Source organism: Sarcophilus harrisii, chromosome 1 (genome assembly GCF_902635505.1).
Source record: "Sarcophilus harrisii chromosome 1, mSarHar1.11, whole genome shotgun sequence".
Taxonomy (NCBI): Eukaryota; Metazoa; Chordata; class Mammalia; order Dasyuromorphia; family Dasyuridae; genus Sarcophilus; species Sarcophilus harrisii.
This window is the reverse complement of record NC_045426.1, coordinates 243,092,476-243,113,926: the sequence shown is the minus strand read 5'-3', so window position 1 is coordinate 243,113,926 and position 21,451 is coordinate 243,092,476. Positions and strand designations below refer to the sequence as shown.

Below are 21,451 nucleotides of genomic sequence, written 5' to 3'. Positions count from 1 at the left end.
AGTCTGAAGTAGTTCTCTATAGGGCAATAAGAGACATAATAAAAGTCTTTGATCCCATTCAGGTCTTTTACCCATCAAATGGCAAAGAAGCCAAACTAATAAGTATCTTTTTTAGGATAGCATGCCTATTCCCTTAGAGAGAAACCAGTCAAGCCTACATAAAACTGTTGCTGCTACTTCTTATCTTTATGTATCTCCCAACATAGAATATAAGGTCTATCTTTCTCCTTTATATCCCAGTACTCAGCATTGTGCTTGGTACATTAGTTCTAGATGTTATTTGACTGAGGAACAATTTTATTTTTGTATTTATCTCCCGTGTCTACCTTGGTACAAGTCGTGATTTAAAAATACTTATTTAATTGATTTTTGGTGTGCAACTTGCTTAACAAAGACAAAAAACAATTCTGGTCCTCCAAGAATTGGTGTCTTGATTTGAAGGTGTGAAGTAAATGTCTAACAGCCTGCAAACTACAAAAGGATTTAGGTCTATCTCTGCTTAAAAAACAAAACAAAACATGCAATTTGAAGATAACTATAAATGATCAGCTTTTCTGTTCTTTAAAGTCCCCTTTGATTTCTCATTTAATAACACAAAAAAATTCTTTCAGATATTATCAATTCTTAGCTTTGATATCTTTCTGTTAAAAAACATAATATTGCATCAAAGAAAAATGCAGAAAATCAATGCTTAGTGTTCCTTTGACTGGACTCTTCATAGTACTGTTAAGAGTTGAAGGGGTCCTTTGGGATCATCTAGTCCAAGTTCCCCATTTAAAAAATGAAAATGAGGCCCAAAAAATTAAGTGACTTTTTCAATTAAACATATATACCTACAACAAAACTTGATTTTAGGAAATTTCTCTCATATAAAACCCGTTTTCCAATGGACTTCAGATTTTAATGAAGGGATAGTCTCTAAACAAAAATAAAATGCTGGATGGCAGCCTTTAAAAATCACAAATTTAAAGGAAAGCACAAATTTCTATCAATAACTACACGCTTTGTTAAAGAAGTCACAAAAATTAAGGCTAGTACTTGTAATTCTCACATTGTCTCGCTCTGCTTCATTTATTTACCCTTGTAGAGTTGGTAAACTCTAAAATTTTAAAGAGCTCACTTATTTTTTAAAGCCACCTCAAGAAAAATTTCAAGCACTTGTCATTGTTCCCCTTTTAATTTTCCTATATTATATAAATTTATCATTTCAAGCATTTTTTCTTAATATTACTTAGATGAAAAGTAAATCAAGTTCTTCCTCTGACTTATATTGGCTGTACATGTAATCATAGACAAGTCAAACAACAAGTTACTACTATTTTAATATTTTATTTTCCTCCAATTACATATAAAAGCAATTTTTAACCCTTGTTTTTAAAATTTTGCACTTCAAATTCTTTCTCCTTTCCCCACTCCCCTCATGGAGAAGGCAAGCAATTTGATATAGATTACACATATGTAGTCAAAATTGTATTTTTTCATACGCCCTCAGGAATTTATAATTAATATTTATAATTCAAAGCATAAGATTTAATCAGTAGTAGTTTCCCAATTTTGTAAATCTCATGGTAATTAAACAACAGAAATCACCCCTCCCTACTTTTTTTTAATTTCAAGAAGTTTCTCAAATAAAATATTTACTATTTTCTAGCTTGTTAATATTCTTATAATTTGCCTTTGGTTTTAAACTAACAGCATAAATGTAGTGACATCTTACTAGCCACTCCATTTCTTTTCTGGATAGCACAGATAAATAAATTTCTTTTCCATCACTAGTTAAATTTGAAATATGAGGATTATGGTTTCAAATGTTTAGACATAAATAATTTTGGGGCATATCATCTCAATTGTTAAATATGTATCTAACCCATTTTTAATTTTAAATACATATAAAACCCTTTTTGAAACAAAAAGTTTGTGAAAATGGCTGAAATTCATTTAGTTAAAATGAAATGATAATGTGAAAGTGCTTTTTGATTTCTTGTTCTCTTGATAACCAATAGTTTCCAATAATTTATTAAATATTATTGAAAGGTAGAAAATTGCATTTGATTTTACACAATACAATGCGAACTACTCTTCCTCTTTGGCTATAATGTTATAAATGAAAGGATGTTTTTGGATTTGTTTTTAAAGATGAATTTATTGTAATCTGACCTATTATAGTACATATTCTTACCACGTGACTACTTGAAAAATAAAACTTGAGTTTTCTTACATCTATAGTTGTCAGGTTTTGTGATGACCGCCTAGCACTCAGGACACCCCAGAATCAGCCCGAGTCAGGATAAGCAAAAGTCCTTAGTCTTTATTCTTGGTCTTTAGACGCAGTATTGAAAAGGATGGAAGCAGAATCTCCCCGACCTCCTTCTCCCTCGTCCACCGCAAAGAGTGACTCTGGCTAGTCTTACTCCACCCCCTAGTCCCTCCTACAATCCTCTGTATACACCAATCATTGAGCCAGCACAGGATAATGGGAAGGACCATTTTCCAAGCATATGCCCATAGAGTATTGTCCAATCGGTATTTAGCCTCAAGTGCTCAGAGGTCCTTACCTCAGTGCATTGACTCAATAGTTTCAGCCCTCTACAAGGTTCACCACAGTTCTGGGGTCCTCATCTACAAGTCTTATCTCATTGAAAAAATAGGCAACTCTGATGTACCACTACATACCTCTCAGATTGGCTAAAATGACAGGAAAAAATGATGATAAATGTTGGAAGGGGACATGTGAAAACTGGGACACTAATATATTGTTGGTGGAGTTATAAACTGATCCAACCATTCTGGAGGGCAATTTGCAACTATCACACTGTATACACCCTTTAATCCAGCAGTGTTTCTTCTCTACTGGGTCTGTATCCCAAACAGATCATAAAAAAGGGAAAAGGACTCATATATGTAAAAAATGTTTGTAGCAGCCTTTTGTAGCAGCAAAGAATTCCATGGAAACTGAGTGAATGTTCATTAGTTGGGGAATGGCTGAATAAGTTATGCTATATGAATGTAAAGAAATACTATTGTTCTTTAAGAAACTATCAGCAGAATGATTTCAGAAAGGCCTGGAGAGACTTACATAAATTGATGCTGAGTGAAATGAGTAAAGTCAAGAGAACACAGCAAGATTATGTGATTATTAAGTGATGGTTATGTGATTATGTGATGATTAACTGTGATAGATTTGGTTCTTTTCAACAATGAGGTGATTCAGGGCAGTTCCAATAGACTTGTGATGGAGAGAGCCATCTCAATCCAGAAAGAAAACTATGGGGATTGAATGTAGATCACAACATAGTATTTTCACCTTTCTACGACTAAGGTCGTTTGCTTTTTTTTTCCTCATTTTTTCCCCTTTGTGATCTGATTTTTCTTGTGCAGCATGATAAATGAGAAAATATGTGGAGAAGAATTAAACATGCTTAACCTATATTGAACTACTTGTTGTCTGGAGGAGGAGAAGGGAGGAAAATTTGGAACATGAGGTTTTGCAAAGGTGAATGTTGAAAACTATCTTTGCATATATTTTAAAAATAAAAAGCTATTATTGAAATTAAAAAACAAAAGGTAGTTAAAAAGTCATTTCATTCCAGGGATAGGATTTTATTATTATTTTTTTTTTAAGGAAAAAATGAGCTGAAATCTTAAAGAAGGATGGGAAAAAAAAGAATCAGAAGTATGGGACATCAACCTTCTCTATTCTTTTGCAACTATCATTCTCCTGTATGCCAAATCAACCCTATTCAGGATAAAAAAGAATTAACCCTGGAGAAAGAGGATAGGAGAGAACAACAATTATTAGTTGCATTTTTATTTCCTTGAATGCTTTTAGGTATGCTTGCCACTTAAAATATTTCACTGGTATGATCAAATTTCACAAACATTCACTGCATACTATGAGCTTTGTTTCAGGGGTCAGAATTGTTCAGAAGTAGTAAAATCAACTCTGTTGTTTAATCTTTTTTTTTTTTTTTTTTTCAGAAACAATATAGTGAAGGGATGTAGGAAAATGTATTATAGATTCTATATGCAGGACTTCCTTTTAAAAGAGAGCATGGAAAGGGAACATATCTAAAATAATTCATATCAGTTAATACTTCAACAAATTTAGATTGTTAAACAAGGTAGAGTCTACGCATAGAAATTTCTCTTAATACACAATTTTGTCTAAGTTCATATTTGGTTCTCAGTAACTTTGCATCTTTCTTTAACAACATATACCATCAACTGTCAAACTTAGTCCTGACAAAAAGTTATGACATTTAAAGTGTGTGCACATATGTAAAATTATAAATATATGTGTGCATATATAGAATTATAAAATATGTCAAATTTTATAACAGGTGAAATTTTAGTATTTATAAGTTTGGGATAATCAGAGCAATAATGGAATATATGATAAATACCTAAAATTTAGAAGTAAAAGTACATAATTTTTTCCTGGTCAAATTACATTTCTTAAATTACATAAGGATAATAAAAAACCCCACCCATATCTTCTCTATTCTTTACCGACTCTAATATAAACAGTCTTTGGTTGTATTTGAAAAATGAAGTAAGTCACAGAATTCTTTTGGTCACAGAATTATAGATTCAGAGCTGGGACTCTAGAAATCATCTAATCTTATAGAGAAGGACATTGAGACTTTAAAAAAATTAAGGGATTTGCTCAAGATCACACATAGGTAGTAAATGGCAGAAGAAGGATTTGAACCCAGATCCTCTGACCTAAACCTTTTCCATCTAACCATGCAGCTAAATGACTTTTGATAAATAAATCAGATTAATTTTTTTCAGAAACATATTTCAATTTCTATACAAATAAAAATAGAAATTATACTGGAAACTAGATTTTTCTAAAAGAAAAAATAGATATCATTAAAAACATTTTAAAAGTCCCTTATATATAGTAATCACCATGCTCAAAAAAAATCTGTGTAAACTAGTATTTCACAAGGTATAACCTTTTATTATTGTAATCACAAAAATCATGATTCTGTACAGGAATGTATAAGTGAACATTAATTAACGCAATTATAATTTGATTTAAAGAGGTCAGATAACAGTAGTAGTAATAACAGAAGACATTGTAAAGAAAAAATATTGTAAAACTTTCTGGCCTTGCAGTGCACTTTTTAGTGCAAGTATTAAGACACAATAGTGTTCAATTCAGCAAAGTACTGCAGAATGTCATGCCACAGTCCACTTGATTCAAAGAGGGTCAGGACATGCAGCTTGTTAACAAAATGTCAAGAGTATATAAAAAAAGCCACATGTTAATTCATAAAATATATAGTGGTTTATTTAGATGATTTCAAAGTGATTTCATTGTGGAATTTAGCATAACTGAGAAAAAACATCCAGAGAATCTTCTGATTTGAAGTCACCTTGCTAGGCAATGGCTTTGGCTTCAGGTAGGAATGCCTCCCAGTACTTTATCAGCTGTACAGATAAAAACAAAAGGAAATGAGTGTTATTTTCCATAGGCATACACATGTACTAGTTAGTTAAAAGTAGCCTAAAATACTAAAAAGAACTAATGTAAATTCAGTTGTAAATCAAATTAATTAATTTTTTTTTATCATTTTAATGAATTTTTGGTCAGCTGAATATTAAACAAAATTTAAAACATTTAGTTATCAAAATTAATTTGAATATATTTTCCAATAGAATAAACTGCAATCATTCCTATTTTTTTATCTTGTGTGACTCTGGTTTATGTCATCCCATAAATCTTCCACTAGGGTGTCTACCCAACTTGCTAAAGGCCATCCTTTAGGTCTCTTAACCTTACAGATATACTACTGCAGCAAATAGTGTCTTTGTTCACTTTTTTTTTTTTTAAAACTACATATCTAGCTCAACTCTTTTTCTGGTTAAAGATCTCTTTAATGATATGTAGTATGTCACTTCTATATGTAGTTCATCTCTGGTAATGCCAAATAGTCAATTCATATGGACTATTGCATTTTTGGGCAGCCCTTTTTTTAGATTCTTTGAAAACTGATCTTTCTAGCTTTGTAGCAATATATAGCAATATAGAAAAGATTGTTCTATGATGTACTCTCTTTTCAGTTAGAGGGGTCATGATAATTCTATTCAATTTCCCAAATCTAATTCAGCCCACTCTTTTTCTCCAATTCATTTTTTGAAAAATCTGCAATATCCATTCAATGTATGGGTACCAACGGACTAAGAACCACAACTATCATGGTTTGGAAGACTTTTACCCATTTGGTTTTAGTAATGTGAATAATGATTGCATCTCACTGAGAAGATTTGACAAAGTTTGGAGGCAATCAGGAAAAGTAAATAAAGGGAATAATCATTTATGGAGCAACTTACTATGTGCTAGATATTATGCTAAATGTTTTTACAAATTATCTTTGATTATCACATAACCCTATGGAATATGTGCTATTATCATTTCCATTTTATGATTGAGAAGGCTCATCTAGTGTCACAGTTAATAAATGCCTCAGGCTAAATTTGAACTCGAGTTTTCCTGACTCCAGGCCCAGAATACTATTAAATGCACCGACATATAAATATTTGTGAGGGATTTTCATTCTCTGTGACAGTGGCACAATCTCTGGCAAATACAAATCTTGTTATATACCTCTCTTGATAGTAATTATCAGAAGAGCAAACAAAATTCCTCCATTCTGGCATCAAGCAATTTTATATGATCTTAAAATTGTCACAAGGAAGCTTTAAAATGATCTTTTGTTTTACTACGTATGATTTCCCTGTACCCAAACCAAAGTTCTGTAACCAATCAATGAGGACAGTGGAACAATGAATTCTATGCACTTTTCAAATATATGAATCACCATTGTATTTTGTCCTGGTCAGACTACATAAAGAATAATGTGTTCAATAATGTCATCACAGTTTAAGAAGAGCACTGTTAAGTCTGAGTTCAAGATAAGGAAAGCAACTAGAACAGTGAGGGTCTTCAAAATTCTTGCCATATTAGAAAGAATCTAGGATAATTAATCTGAGGACTTGGGGAGGGGAATAAGATATTTGATTTCAATTATTGAAGAGGTTGTCAAAAAGAAGGAAAAAATAAAACTGTCATCCTTGACATGGAGGAAAGATTTACAATAGAATAGAAATTGCAAAGTAGCAAATGATGTAAGCCAAAACTTCGTAAGTAAGATATCCAAAAGCAGAAAGGAATTTTTTGTGAGACATTTGGAAAACCTAACAGTCTTCAATTAGAAACAAAATGTCAACTTGTAGATCATATAATAATAGAAGGGACTACTGATACAAGGTGGACTAGATGGTCTGAATGATATGGTCTTTGAAGATTATCAACCTATCTATAACCATGAAACTGATAAGGCTGATAAAAAAAAATGCCAAGTCAGTCACACATGTATATATTCATAGCAGTACTATTTATACATGAAAATGCCAAAAACAAATTGGGTCCAACAGCTGGAATACAGATGAAAAAACTATGTTATTTGAATGTAATGATCATACTAAAAGCATTTAAAAATAAAAATTCAGAGAAACATGGAAAGGCTTATTATAAACCCACAATGATTAAAATTATACTCACTAAAAGACAATAGAATTCAGGTCAAATCCAATGATTAGTTTTGCTTTCAGATTCTTCTTTTTTGTTAATGTGACAAACCATGAGTGTAAAATGTCACTTGCTATTAGTTATAAAGACTATTAACAGATTGTTTTTGCTTAATTATATTTATAGGAAAGTATGTCATAGGGATAACTGGTTAATGGGAAGAGATTTTATAATAAAACAAAATGTAATAAAAATTTATAAGAATAAATAATCAGACATATGGGAAAGTGGTTACTGATAAACTCTCCATTGTCTTTTTTCCCCAATAGTAAGAAAATTGGCATTTTTTCCAATTTTGAGTATCCATCTGTTTCAGAGATCTTGAGAATCAAATCCTCATTTTTCCTTAAATTCTGTCCATTCTTCTATGTATGCTTAGTCTGGTCCAAGTGCTTTTTTTAAATCTTCATTCACTTTATGCCACTTCTACTTCCTCATGTATCTCATTTGAAATTCAAATGTGATGGCTCCCTTGTCATTGATGGAAAAAAACTATAGTAATATTAGCAAGTTATTACAGTTTTTCATCTGTTGTTGCCCTCCTTCTAGTGGTTATCCTTAAATCTTAAGATCAGATAGCTTAAATGGATCTTCTGCCAAGTTTTCTGTAAATTCATCCCCTTTCTCCCCACAATGACTTTTCATTGTTTTTATGAGGTGATACTTTTAAAAATCTTTCACCATCCTGTCTGGTAAGATTTTGAAAATGAATTTATTAAACTAGTGGAGTCTTTTGTTGACAAACCTCTGCTTGGGAAGGAAATCATGTTGGATGATTATGATAAATTTCAGGTTCTTTTTGTTTCCTCATTATGACCACTGTTTTAATTTGTTAAGCCTCTAGAAAATGCTGCTATGTTGTGTGTAGTACTCTTTCTATCACAGCAGAACTTCTTTCACAATTTTTCTCCTGATTCTTGGTTATAATTCCTTAAATAATATTAAAAAGGAACAAACTTAAAGTGCATGGTTTGTATAAAAAACTTTATACTCTAAATATTTGCTTTAAAATCATCCATTAATTTTAAAGCTTATATTTTATACAGAAGTTTTTCAATTAGAATTACATTATTTTCTACTTAGGTCATCCAAATATATTTTGTACACTTTTTGTTTTGTGATTGTTAAAAGATACAGGATTCATTTATTGTTGGAGCTTTTATAGATTCATTTTACTGATCTTTTTAACATTTCATAACCCAAAGATTCTACTATAACACATATATAGGTTCTGCCAAAGTATTCATATTACATTTGTGGTAGTGACCTAGAGGCAAAATGAATGCCCATCAATTAGGCAATGTCTAAAATAAATGGTGGTGCACAAATGATTAGATTAGTAGAATATTACTGTGCTCTAACCAATGATGAACATGATGAATATAGAGAAGTATAGAAAGACTTATGTGACCTGATGCAAAGTAAAGTAAGCAGAATCAGAGAAATAATATACAAAAATTATGTAAAAGGGAATAAGAAAAAAACTAATATTGACTGTTACAAAAGTATATTGTCAAAACTAGCTTCCAAAGAAGAAATATAACTATGCATTTTCTTCTCTTTTTTGCAATAGGTAGTGGACTATAGCAGGAGTTAGGCATGTAGAATCCTCTATATAATATGAAAATTGTTTATACTGGTTACTTTTGTTATACATTCTTTTTATTCTCTATTTTATACTTTTATGTAAAGGATGGCTCTATGAGAGATGAAAGGTAAAATGAAGGTATATGAAAATAAAATATATTAATAAACACACTTTTTAATTAAAAATATTTCTTAAGTTTTTAGTCAAAAAGTAAGAATGAAAAGTCTAAGGTTTTCATTTGCTCAAGCCCAGTATCACAAAAATCTGAAAGTTAGAAAGAACCTCTCAGGCCATATGGCCCAATCTACACATTAAAGGAATCCCCATTATAACATGCCTAACAAGTAGTTTGCTTGATGATTCCCAAGAAAGGGAGACTCAACACCTTTAAAGACAGCTCATTCCTCTGTTGGATAATTCTATTAATTAGGAAGGTTTTCTAACATCAAGGCTAAAGTGATTTTGTGACAACTTCTACTCTTTGTTCTTGGTTTGGGCAGAAAAATAGAACCAGTTTAATCCCTCCTCTACATGATATCTATCACTTTAAATATTTGAAAACAGCTATCATGTTTCTCCTGAATCCTCTCATTTCCAAGCTAAACCTGGCCAGTTCTTTCAATTAATTCTAACACATCATGGACCCAAAGTCCTTTACTATCTTAGTTACTCTACTCTGGTTACAATGCAGTGAGTGCACAATGTCCTCAAATTGTGAGATTCTGTAATCCTTTGATGAGGATTATCACTTCTCTGTTTCTGAAAGTTATGAACTTCTATACAGTTATTTGAATTTCTAGGCAAATTAAAAATATTCACAGTAGAAATAATGCAAATTATTTTGTTTCTTTCTATAAAAACAACTATTACCTCAAAACTAGCATTTTATTTTCAGAAATATCCCCTATGAGAAAGGAAAACACAAATTTAATTTATTAACAATTTCATTATCACTTCTTAAAATAAGAAAAATCAAATGACAAGAACAAAAGATTCGCAAAGAACAATTATGAAAAATGGTTCCAAATCAATAATGATAAAAGAAATTTAAAAAATCAAAAGAAGTCTGAGATTTTACCTTGCACTCAACAATTTGACAGAGATGATTAGATAGAAAAAGTTTATGTAGAAGGACTTCAAGAAGACAGGAACAAAAGAAGAAGACAGAGAGAAATATGAACTGACCCACCTATTCTGTTAAATGAATTTGGAATTATGCAAGAAGTTAATAAACAGCTCAAGCCTTTAAGCCAACAATCCTGGCCATAAATGCAATAAGTCAAAGAGAAAGAAAAGTACCACATATTTACCAAAATATTCATAACAGCACTTTATTGCTATACAAAAACAAAAATCTGTTAAAGTGGGTGTCCTTGAATTGGGGAATAGTTGAACAAATAATAGAAATATAATGGGAGATTATGACACCATGAAAAATGAGCAATATGAGGATTTGAGAAATATTAAAAATATGTATGAAATTATGGCAAGAAAAATAGAATTAAGTGAATAATATATATAAAGACCACAATAATCTAATAAAAAAGATAACACTAAAAGATAATGGAATTAAGATTAAATGTGAAGATCAACTAGGTTCAAGAGAGGTAGAAAATGTTGCATATAATGTTGATAGGATTGTGAGTTTTGTTTTATTTAATTGTTTTTTCTTATTATAAGGAAAGACTATGCTTGGGTGGTAGAGATGAGTATTGATAGTGGTACTTTAAAAGGCAACAATAAAACTTTTAAAAAATTATGCAGAAAGCAAATTTTATATTTTAAAATCATTGAATCTAGCTTACCTGTTGTTGTGTTTGTACTAATGATTCCAAGTACTTGATAATAACAGTTTTAAAGTCTTTCACTCGTTCCTTCTATTAAATGAAATAAAATAAAATGTCTCATAATTGAAAAAATATATTATTCAAAATAAAATTGAAATAAAATCTTATTTTATTCTCATGAGAAATAAAAAACTATTATACATGCCTCAAATCTTCCAACTTCCTTTCTAATAGTTTTGGAGATTTGTTCAAAGTCTCGCTCTCCTTGCTGAACTTTGGCTTCCCACTGATAAGGAAAAAAAACACACACACACACAAACACATACATACACACATAATTACATTTTATCCCCAACTAGTTAAGAAGTTAGTTTTAAATCTACAATGTTTAGCTTACCTAATAAATTATGCTTCAATATAATACTATAGGACTTTAAGGAAGCTCAAAATTGTAATTCTTGATACCACAAACTTGTAACTTATATGTGCTTTTTTTTTCCCCTTGAGGCAACTGGGGTTAAATGACTTGTCCAGGGTCACACAGCTAGGAAGTGTTAAGTGTCTGAAGTCACATTTGAACTCAGGGCCTTCTGATTTCAGGGCTAGTACTTATCCACTACACCAACTAGCTGCCCCTTTTATATGTACTTTTTAAGTGGAATTAACCTTCTTTACTCAAAAATACCCCACTTTTTAAAGTTTATTAATATTTTATTTCCACAATAAAGACTAACTTAGAATTGGAATGCTCTAGCATTCACACAAAAATAATCTGTATAAATAAAGTATAACAGATGAAAATCTCAGATAAAAAAATAGTGTTATACTAATATTATTCTTCTTTATTACTTTTTTCAAACATAAAATGATCTATGAAGACTTTAAAGGAATTTTCATTTAAATAAAAAAGTTATAAACATATCCATGAAAATATTTTAAATAAAAAAAACTATACAGAATAAATTATTTAAATATTTGACTGAAAAAGGTAAAAATCATCAGCAGAATTACATTCAGAAAAGAACAAATTCCCTAGTAATCATGTCAAAGTTTATGAGTAAATAGATCAAGTGTAGCAATGACAAAAACAAGTTGTGATTAGTGACCAATGAAGCAGCCAAAATTAAAACAACTGAAAATTTAAGCTATGCAAATGATGATTTCCCCTTTATATAACAACACTTGCACATACTCTTTAAAGAGCATTTGTATTTATTTTCAAAAATATAAAGTTTGTCCTACCTCTTCAATTTCCTTATTGAAGCATGGCAAAAAAAGCGTATATATTATAACAAATCTCCATAAATTTACTAAAATACTATATATACTTTCTCTTTATATATATATATATATATATATATATATATATGTTGCAAAAGACAACGAGACATAGGACAACAGTTACTCCTTTTTAAACACACATATTTAAACATTTAAATTAAACTACAAATAATGTATGGTAACAAAGGAGAATTTTAAAATTTCCGTCCAATATCTGTCTGTCATTTTGACTCTATTCTCACTAGACAAAAACTAAAAGCCCTGATATATTTGTTACTTCAGATCAACTATGTATTTTACTAAAATAAATCTAAAAAATCTAGAAACATGTGGAAATAGCCGAAGTGCTGAATGGTTCAGAAATTAAACATATGAAAAATATGCTTCAATGAATGAATTATGAATAACTTAGATCTAACAATATGAACAGATAAAACAACTGACATCAATTACCTCTCTGATTTCATTTTTAGCCTGCTGTATTTTATCTGGTTTGTTGGCAAGCATCATTTTTGCTTCAGCCTCACGTTTTTTCTGCAAAGTAATTTGAGCATCATCCCATTTCTGCCAACATTTCATTCGATGATCAAATACACCCTATGAACATAATATTACCATAATTTTAATAACGAAATATATAATTTGACATTTCATTATTCTAGAAGTGGTGTGAAATTTGAGAACATAAAATAACTAGTGTACATAAACTTTTATATTAAAACTATCTTCAATGCAAACACGATGGTTAAGGCAAAAAAATTATACTTAATGGGTTAGGCAAAATAAAATGAAGGATAAATCCAAGCAAAGTAAGTGATACAATTAAACTGAACTCCATACTAGAATCACAGCCTGTCAGGTTTGGAATTTAAGAGGCCATCTGGTTCACACTGAACTTGTTTCTTTCATATACCCAACAAATGGTCATCCAAACTTTGTCTGAAGACAAGCTCTAGTTTTTAAGAAATATCTCTTCTTCCTATCAAGCTTAAATCTTCTCTATACATTAATTTTTTTTTTTTTTTTGCTTTGAGAGCAATACATTCTATTATTTTTCCTTTCTTTTCTAATTCAGTCTGTTATAGAGATGATTTCTCTTTTGAATCAACATTCTAGATTTTCTTATTATCATTCTATGTTCCTTTGGGATTTTATAGGACTGTTTCACCAAGTACTGGTCCCACTTTTTTTTGTCTTCTAATATTCATTAAAAAAGATTTAAAATTTTTATAACTTATTTGATGGTTTAAGTATTCATTCTTCTGATGATTTGTGCTCCAAAGTTTTTTCCTCTTAAAATCTTTGGTCTTTCAGCCTTTTTCCCCCTTATAATCCTTTGTTATATTACTTTCTGATTCCTACTTCTTTGTTAGTGGGTATCTTGTATACCACATACTGGGAAGATGCTTCAGCCTCCTTCAACACTAGGGGATTTGAGTTTCACCAGCATTGGTCCTCCTTTAAGTGGTTATGTGAGTATCAGAAGTAACCATAACGTTTATTCAGTTTACTAATTTTTTAGGCCCAGTGATACCATGAAGACATTGCAATAGGACCAATATGGGCCATAAGCTGATTATATATCTCTACTGGGAATGTAAAGACTATATCTGGCATATGATTCTTATTCGAGATTGAGATATGGAAGGGGAGAGAGTTTTGATAATTAGTACTAACTAGGGAAAACATCTAGTCAGGATTTGGGTGTTTTTATAACCTAGAAATCTGGCTTAGTTCTTCCAATTATCCCAGGCTGCACCCTATCCCAAAGGTCCATCTTTTTTAGTAACAATATTCTCCTGGACAAATTTTCTAGCTATGAATCATGGAAAATCACCATTTTGGAACAAAAAAAAAAAATCACAACTATATCTTAATCTGAAAAGCTGCCATAGTTTGGCTATGACAATCCCAAGTATCATATGTTATAATTATAATTATATTATATTATAGACAACTAAAGAATAATGAGGAGGAAAATGACACATGTAAGAAGGCTATAATGTATTAATAATGATTTGCATGTGACAAGTACTTAAATTATCAAAAGATATCACAGGCAAAACTGTACATTGTGTACTAGCTCTGGATTTAGAGGACATGGTCCAAATTCTATCCCTCACATTTGCTGTGACATTAGCCAAGCCATTTAATATCCCTGGTTCTTAATTTGCTTATCTTTAAATCAAAGTATTGGACTAGATAGCCCTTGAGGTTACTTCCAGTTTTATAACAATGATCCTCTAAAAGAAGTTTATTTGCATGGTTCAGAGTAGAGTGTAGAGTGGCAGAGTAGCTGAGCAGACTGCTGTTTGGGATTTAGCTCCAATATTGGCTCTGCCACTTACTTACCTGTATGAACACATATAAGTCACTAAGCCTCCCTTATTCTTAGTTTCCTTATCTGTTCAGATACAAAAGGAGTAAAAGGTATTCAATTCGATGATCTCTAAATTTATAATCAGAAAATGAGAGTGGCCAGTCATATGCTGAAAGCAAAGGAAAACAGGTAGTCCAAGTGCCATATTGGTATATTATATATTAAAAGAACTGAAGGAAGGACTCTAACTTGTAGATTCTTTTTACTAAGAGACTTTTTATGAACGATTTATGGTAAGTCAAAGATAGAAATGGCACAGAGTGAAAAGGCATGGATGAGTATCAATCTGCATTGCTGGGGGCAGGAGTTGAATATTCATTTAAATGTGATCATAGATCCACAAAAGCAGAGTTCCATAGTCTTGAGATTTCTGCTTGATCATAGTGGACAATGCAAAATTTGCAACATTTTAGTAGTTACTAAACTTTTCACTTGCATCTCCTCTTCATATGTTTCAGGTTCTAGACAAAGTGGACTATTCATTAGAGATAAGCTGTACCTCTCTATTCATTTTCTTTCTTCTTTCATAGAATGTTCTTTCTAATCTTTGTTGATATGTAATTTTGAAATACTAGAAGTTTCCAGTTCAAATGCCATTTTCTCCAAGATTTTCCTGATTCCTCTAATAATAGTCTATTTATCTAATCATATAGGACTTTGTATATGATCTTTAAAATATACTTTCCTGTAACATTTTGGATCTTTTTATATCAATTTGATGCCACTCCTTTTAGTTAGGAAATATTAATATGAAAATTAATATGATACTTGGGATTGTCATAGCCAAACTATGACAGTTTTTCAGATCAAGATATTCCAATCCTCATAATATAATTTGTGGTTATTTGTCTGTGTACATACACACACACACACACACATACACAGGCACAAATATCTATATTCATGCTTCTAAAATAATAAATATATGAAAGAAACTAAAATTTTCCCAACATAAATCATCTCCTATTCATATAATAATGAAAAAGAGGAGTGGGAGAAGGAAGAAGGAAAAGTCAAAGATAGGGAAAAATGAAGCTTACTTTTACTGCAGCAATAAGACGAATGTAATCACTAAGTAGTTCTGAAAACACATAAAAGTCAGCAAAAGCTTGTTCCTGATGCAATTGGTCTATTTTCTCTTCAACTTCAGCAAGCTGAGACAAAGCTCTAGATAAAGCAGTATGATCTTCAGAATTACCTAACATGGCAGCACTTTTTGCAAAGGCAGCTGTATTGGCTGAAAGTTCTGAAAAAGAAATGTAACAACTTTTACTGTACATTAGCAAGAAAAGACAAATTAATACAAGTGTACAATTTTTTACTGATGCCTTTATGTGCTGTCAAATCATGAAAAAAAAAAGAGTATTCAACAATTAAACATTAAACAGTACTGGGCATATATGTCAGACACTCAGAGAAAATGCCTGGAAACACGTGAGATTAATCACTGTCTATATTTCCAGAGGTTGAGCAGTGTTTAAATAATTTAGTATCAAAATCTTTAAAGAAGGAGATTAGTAGACTGGAGATTATCTTGAGCTTTTCTAGTCCATTAAGAATATAATATATGAATAGAGCACATAATCTTTGACCTGCAAACTTTTTCATCACTGAGTTCTTATAGTTCCTAAAGAAAAGACTATCAAAGAAAAGAAAATTCAAAAAGAGAATACAATAGTTATGCAAATAGAGAAGTGAAAACTGTAGAAACATTAAAAATAAATCTCCTTTTCTTTCCTTTGATATTTAAAACTCAGAATGAGGTATTCAAATTATATTGAAACTTTTAGCAAAGGATCATTTTCAAAGTGTTCAAGAAAAGGAAAATGAATATTTTTGTCTGTGTTTCACTTTCAACTATTTAAGTTGTAAACTTTAATAACTTTATATTCTAAATCTTTGTTATTGCTCTATGTAGCATATTTCATAAAGCAATATGAAAATAGCAATAATTACTACTTATATATTATCACCAATTAAGTGACAATTAATTACTATTTTAATTAAAACCCAGGGGAAAATGATTTGCCTAAGTACTATGGTAAATATAATTTTGTTTAAAAAACTAGCCTAGAACTCAAATATAAAAAACTCTCTGTATGCACACACACACACACACACACACACAGATGTTTTAATGTAGAACTTAAGGAAGTGCTAATAGTTTTTTAATTTTTTCAAAGTAAGAATAAAGTATTTTACTTTTAACTTTATACTACCATCTAAAGAACTACAGAATCAAATCCAAATATTTATTTTAAAATAAACAAATCTTGGATGCTTTCTTATAATGTAAATTAAATGTATGCCACTTACACATTCTAATTTGGAAATAGTTTTAATGTATATTAAGAAACATAATTGCATAAAATAACTTTTATTTCTATTAAAAAGGTCTCTTTTAAAGTTTTAGCAACAAAAATTAGCTTAATACCAGATAGATGGCACATTGTTGGGTTCTGCTGTTAAAAAGACCTGAGTTCAAACTTAGTCTCAGATATTTGCTATCTTTGTGACATTGTCACTTAACTTTTGCCTCAGTTTCCTCATCTGTGAAATGGGGATAATAGTAGAATCTGCCTTCCAGGGATGTTATGAGAATTAAATAATATTCATAAAACACTTAATACACTGCCTAGTTCATTAATAGGGACCACATAAATATTAGTTATTATTGTAATTATTAATTTACTTCTAAACTCTGCGATCAGAATTGGATTCAGATAGAACAGCTAAGTTGAAATAGAAAAGAGTATTATTCAATTACTATTTAACATTTTTAAATTGTCTTTCCAGAATAACACTTTATGCCTTTAGTTTTAACAATCTATTTTATGCTAGCTTTAGAGTCCTAAACTCAAAAAAGAATAAAACCAACCTTTTCTGTGACAGACCAAGGCTTCAACACTGGCATGAAGTTTCCTAAGTTGCTGATCCAGATTCTCAAATTGCTGCTGCTTTTCCTCAAACCACTAGGAAAAAATGAAAAATGGAGTTAATTTAGCAAGAACAAACCACTATAAATTGGGTTACCAATAGCAAGATACACTCCTTGTTTTAAAACAACAAATTAGCCATGTATAGCCATGGTGGCCAACTGATGTAGCTGAGAACTAAATTCAATAAGCAAATTAATATCCTATTTTCTACTTCTACAGCTTTAAAATGCAATTGTTGAGGCTCATTAATTCATCTCATTATTCAAGTCGAAAAATCAGCTCTTACTGCATCCGATTCATTCATCTTGATTGTCATTTTGTTGACAGCGTCGGCAGCCTTGTTCACCATCCTCAATATTCCTGCTCCACTCAGAGCCTGAGTATTAACTGCTCTCGGCAGCTGGAATTGAATGACAAATAAGGGCAAACAAACCGGTTAAAAGCCTAGAGGTTTAACTGGGCACAGGAGGGACCAGAAAAAAAAAAGGATGTTGTGTTTTCTTCACTCTCATACATTTCAATATAGCAAGATCTCATTTCTCAAATATACTACTTGTACATTCTCAAAGGAAAACTTAAAAAATGGACTTTCCATTTGCTTTTCTTCAGCATCTTTACATTTAGATGAAACAACCACCCTGTTTGTCAAATGATATTAAGGAATTGCCACCTACCTTAACACTATCCACCTGTTTGCTACCAAAAATAAATTGTTAATAAAAGAGGAGGAGGGAGGGAGATAATTATTTTCTATAGGCTAGAATTTATATTTGCAAAGTAAGTATTAATTTCTTAGTATTAGTTTTCAAATCTGAAATTCTAAGTTGGATAAACATATTGTCTGGAACTCTATGGAGCCTGAAATATCAGATATATGTCTATGGGATTTTAAGCCCTCAAATACAGAAAATAATAATACAAATAATGCTAATAAAAAATGTAGTGTTTCTTATCCTAATATTAAAAATTTCAAGGGCTTTTTATAAAAAAAGGTTTTTTTGCATAAATGATATATAATTTTATATAAATTTCCAACAACGTACTTCAGCAACAACCTATTATATTTAAAAAGCAAGAATATTTAGGTAACTAATTATTGTACATGTATAACCTATATCAGATTACTTGCTCTCTTGGGGAGGGAAATGGTAAGAGAGGGAAGGAAAAAAATTTGGAACTCAAAATCTTATAAAAATGAATGTTGAAGATTATTTTTACATGTAATTAGAAAAATAAAATACTATTGAGAAGAAAAAGAAAAACTATTATTTAAATGTTAGCTTTGCTTTTAAAAATTATTTCAAAATATTTCTATTAAAATAGATGTTCTCTTAGAAATCTAGTTAATTTAACAAACTAAAATATTAAGAAAAAGATGTAATGCAACTAGTAAAATTCCATTTTAGACATATCATGTTGGAGGAAATAAAATAATAAAACCCCAAAATTAAATAAATAGAAATAGCACCTCAGAACTCTCTAGGAACTGCCTTAAATCTGGATCCTGAAGCAATGTTGGATGTTTCACTGTACGCTGAAGATACCTAGGTTAAAAATATTGGGATTCTATTTCAGGACAAACAGCGTTAAAATATTTTACCTGGAGAATAAAAATAGGTGAAAATAAAACCATACTATCACTCTACATTCAATTTGATTTTAAAATATTTATAAACCTTTTTAGTGATTGAAAAGTATTTAAAACAGTTTCTCTCCCCTCCTTTAATGTCCAGGCTTATTTTTTTCATATAATACCCATTTCTTTCTCTATTCTACATAGGTGAAACACTATCACCAAAAAAATCAGCCATTATTACATTTAATCTTTTGATTACAGAATTGATCTACAATCTTAAGAGTAATCTAGTCCAAATTCTTAATTATACACTACCCCCCCCCCCTTCTTCTCCAAGAAAACGAGGCCCTGAAAGATTAAATAACTGCCCAAGGCCACACAAGGCAGAAAATAACAATCTGGATTTATTCTGGCTCCACATGCACCCATCTTTCCCCTACACTAGAGTTAAGTGATTTGTCCAAATATATGAAGCAAAACAATGACATAGACAATATGATGCAGCTGGAAAGAGCTTCTTCCTAATCAGAAGACCTAAGATCAAATGTTAAATTCTGTTCTTCTCAGGGGTATTAATGTTTATGTAAAGTTACGGAGTTGGGCTACATCAGTATTCTTTAAAGTAGAGTGTACAAAAGAGACATTAAAACAAAAGAGAATAACATAGCTTTATAGTCCTCTGGTGCTTAAGACACTCTCTTTCCCAATTACCCACTGCAAGTGGGTTGAATATTCACTGCTTACACTGCTTGTCAGGCAGGTGTTCAGGCTGTTGGACTGTCATCCTCACCTGGCCCTTGGTCCCACATTTCCCTGTCCTCTCTCCAGCTTGCCAATTGTAGCCTCTGCAACTGCAGTGGCAATATGGGCCACTTCCTGGCCCATAACAAAATAAAATTATTTTTATGTAATTAAAGAAATAAAAATTATTCTTAAAATATAACTTATTTCATCTTTCTTTTTTAACTAATTAGTTTTATAAAATTTTATGATGTAAATAATATATTTGTCTAGAAATATTTATGTAGAAATAAATATGAATACCTCAAGGGGACATATGCAAAAATATTACTGATAGGAATGCAAAATCAGAAGAATTGAATAGTTTAATCATCACTTAAACCATATGATCTCCTAGATGCCTTCTCTCTTGGATTCTATGATCCAAAATATTACTTTCTATCTTATGTTAGGTTTCTGGTGAGCCATTAAACTGCCAAATTAATTCAGTGAAGTGACTTGGAAAAAAAAAAACACACTAATATAAGGATATTCCTGTTCTTAGCAGCACTACCCAAATGAGAAAAAGTTTAAAAATCAAACATTTTATTTTCATCTTTACTGAAAAGGATCAATTGAAGGAACTGGAGATGTTTAGCTCAGGAAACAGATTTGGGGAGGAATAACAGCTGTCTTTAAAGGGCTGTCATGTGGAAGATGATTTGCTTTGCTTGGTCTCAGAGGACAGCACTAGAAATAATGGATGAGTTACAGGAAGGCCAAGTGAGACTTGATAAAAGGGAAAACTTCCTAACCATTGGAGTTATTCAAAAGTAAAATAATCTGCCTTCTGAGTGAAGGGTTTCTATCTCATTAAATATTTTTGAGAAAAGAGTGAATGACCACTTGTAGGATATGTTACATAGCAGGGTTTCCTATTTAAGTATAGATAGGATTAAATGGCTTTTAAAGTCCTTTCCAATTCTGAGACTTTTTGTTTTTGCTATATTTGGCCCCCTGGAATTAAATGCAATTTTAGTATGTATAGAATGGGGACATCATTTTAAGAAGAATATGCGTATTTTAAAATTTAAATATTTATCTATAATATGAAATAAGCAATACTATATACGTTCATCCACACTGGAAAGACAAAAAAGGAATAGCTGAAATAGTAACAGGAGAGCCCTAGTTTTGTAAATTACAAATTCCTTGAAGACAATACAAAAGCAATGCTTAATTTTCAAGTCAGCCATTTTAAAAGTTATATTTGACAAAATAATGACCCACATCTTAGGAAAGACCTAGATTCCAGGCCAAGTATATATGAATCAATCATTTTTTTTTAAAATTGTTCCCTAGTTTTTAACACTGGATATAAATATTTATTCCCTAAATTAGTCTTCTGGATTAACTAAATTGAACACATATATGCATTTGGGTGGTAGAGAGTGGGGAGGGTAAAACCTGTAATTTCATTAATGTAGGAAATTTCCAATATACAACTCATTTCACCAACAGAGATCAGCAATTTGTCTCTATGTCTTAAATAGCTGCTGAATCAGAGAAGTTAAATTATT

At 30.8% G+C, this 21,451-nt stretch overlaps 1 protein-coding gene across 2 annotated transcripts in view; it reads right to left on the bottom strand.

The window, feature by feature from the left end:
- Window positions 1–4,945: 4,945 nt before the first annotated feature.
- Window positions 4,946–21,451, bottom strand: part of SNX2 (sorting nexin 2) — a 56,015-nt gene continuing 39,509 nt past the window's right edge. Inside the window, exons 8-16 of one of the 2 annotated variants that reach the window (XM_031939044.1) lie at window positions 19,044–19,119; window positions 17,862–17,975; window positions 17,515–17,608; window positions 15,677–15,882; window positions 12,710–12,853; window positions 12,218–12,229; window positions 11,181–11,261; window positions 10,994–11,065; window positions 4,946–5,439 (exon numbers count right to left, since the gene is read on the bottom strand). In XM_031939044.1, the coding sequence (XP_031794904.1) occupies window positions 5,389–5,439; window positions 10,994–11,065; window positions 11,181–11,261; window positions 12,218–12,229; window positions 12,710–12,853; window positions 15,677–15,882; window positions 17,515–17,608; window positions 17,862–17,975; window positions 19,044–19,119 (850 nt within the window). In that variant the 3' untranslated portion in view covers window positions 4,946–5,388. The remainder of the gene's footprint in view (window positions 5,440–10,993; window positions 11,066–11,180; window positions 11,262–12,217; window positions 12,230–12,709; window positions 12,854–15,676; window positions 15,883–17,514; window positions 17,609–17,861; window positions 17,976–19,043; window positions 19,120–21,451) is intronic. The other variant, XM_003761257.4, reaches the window with a different exon arrangement.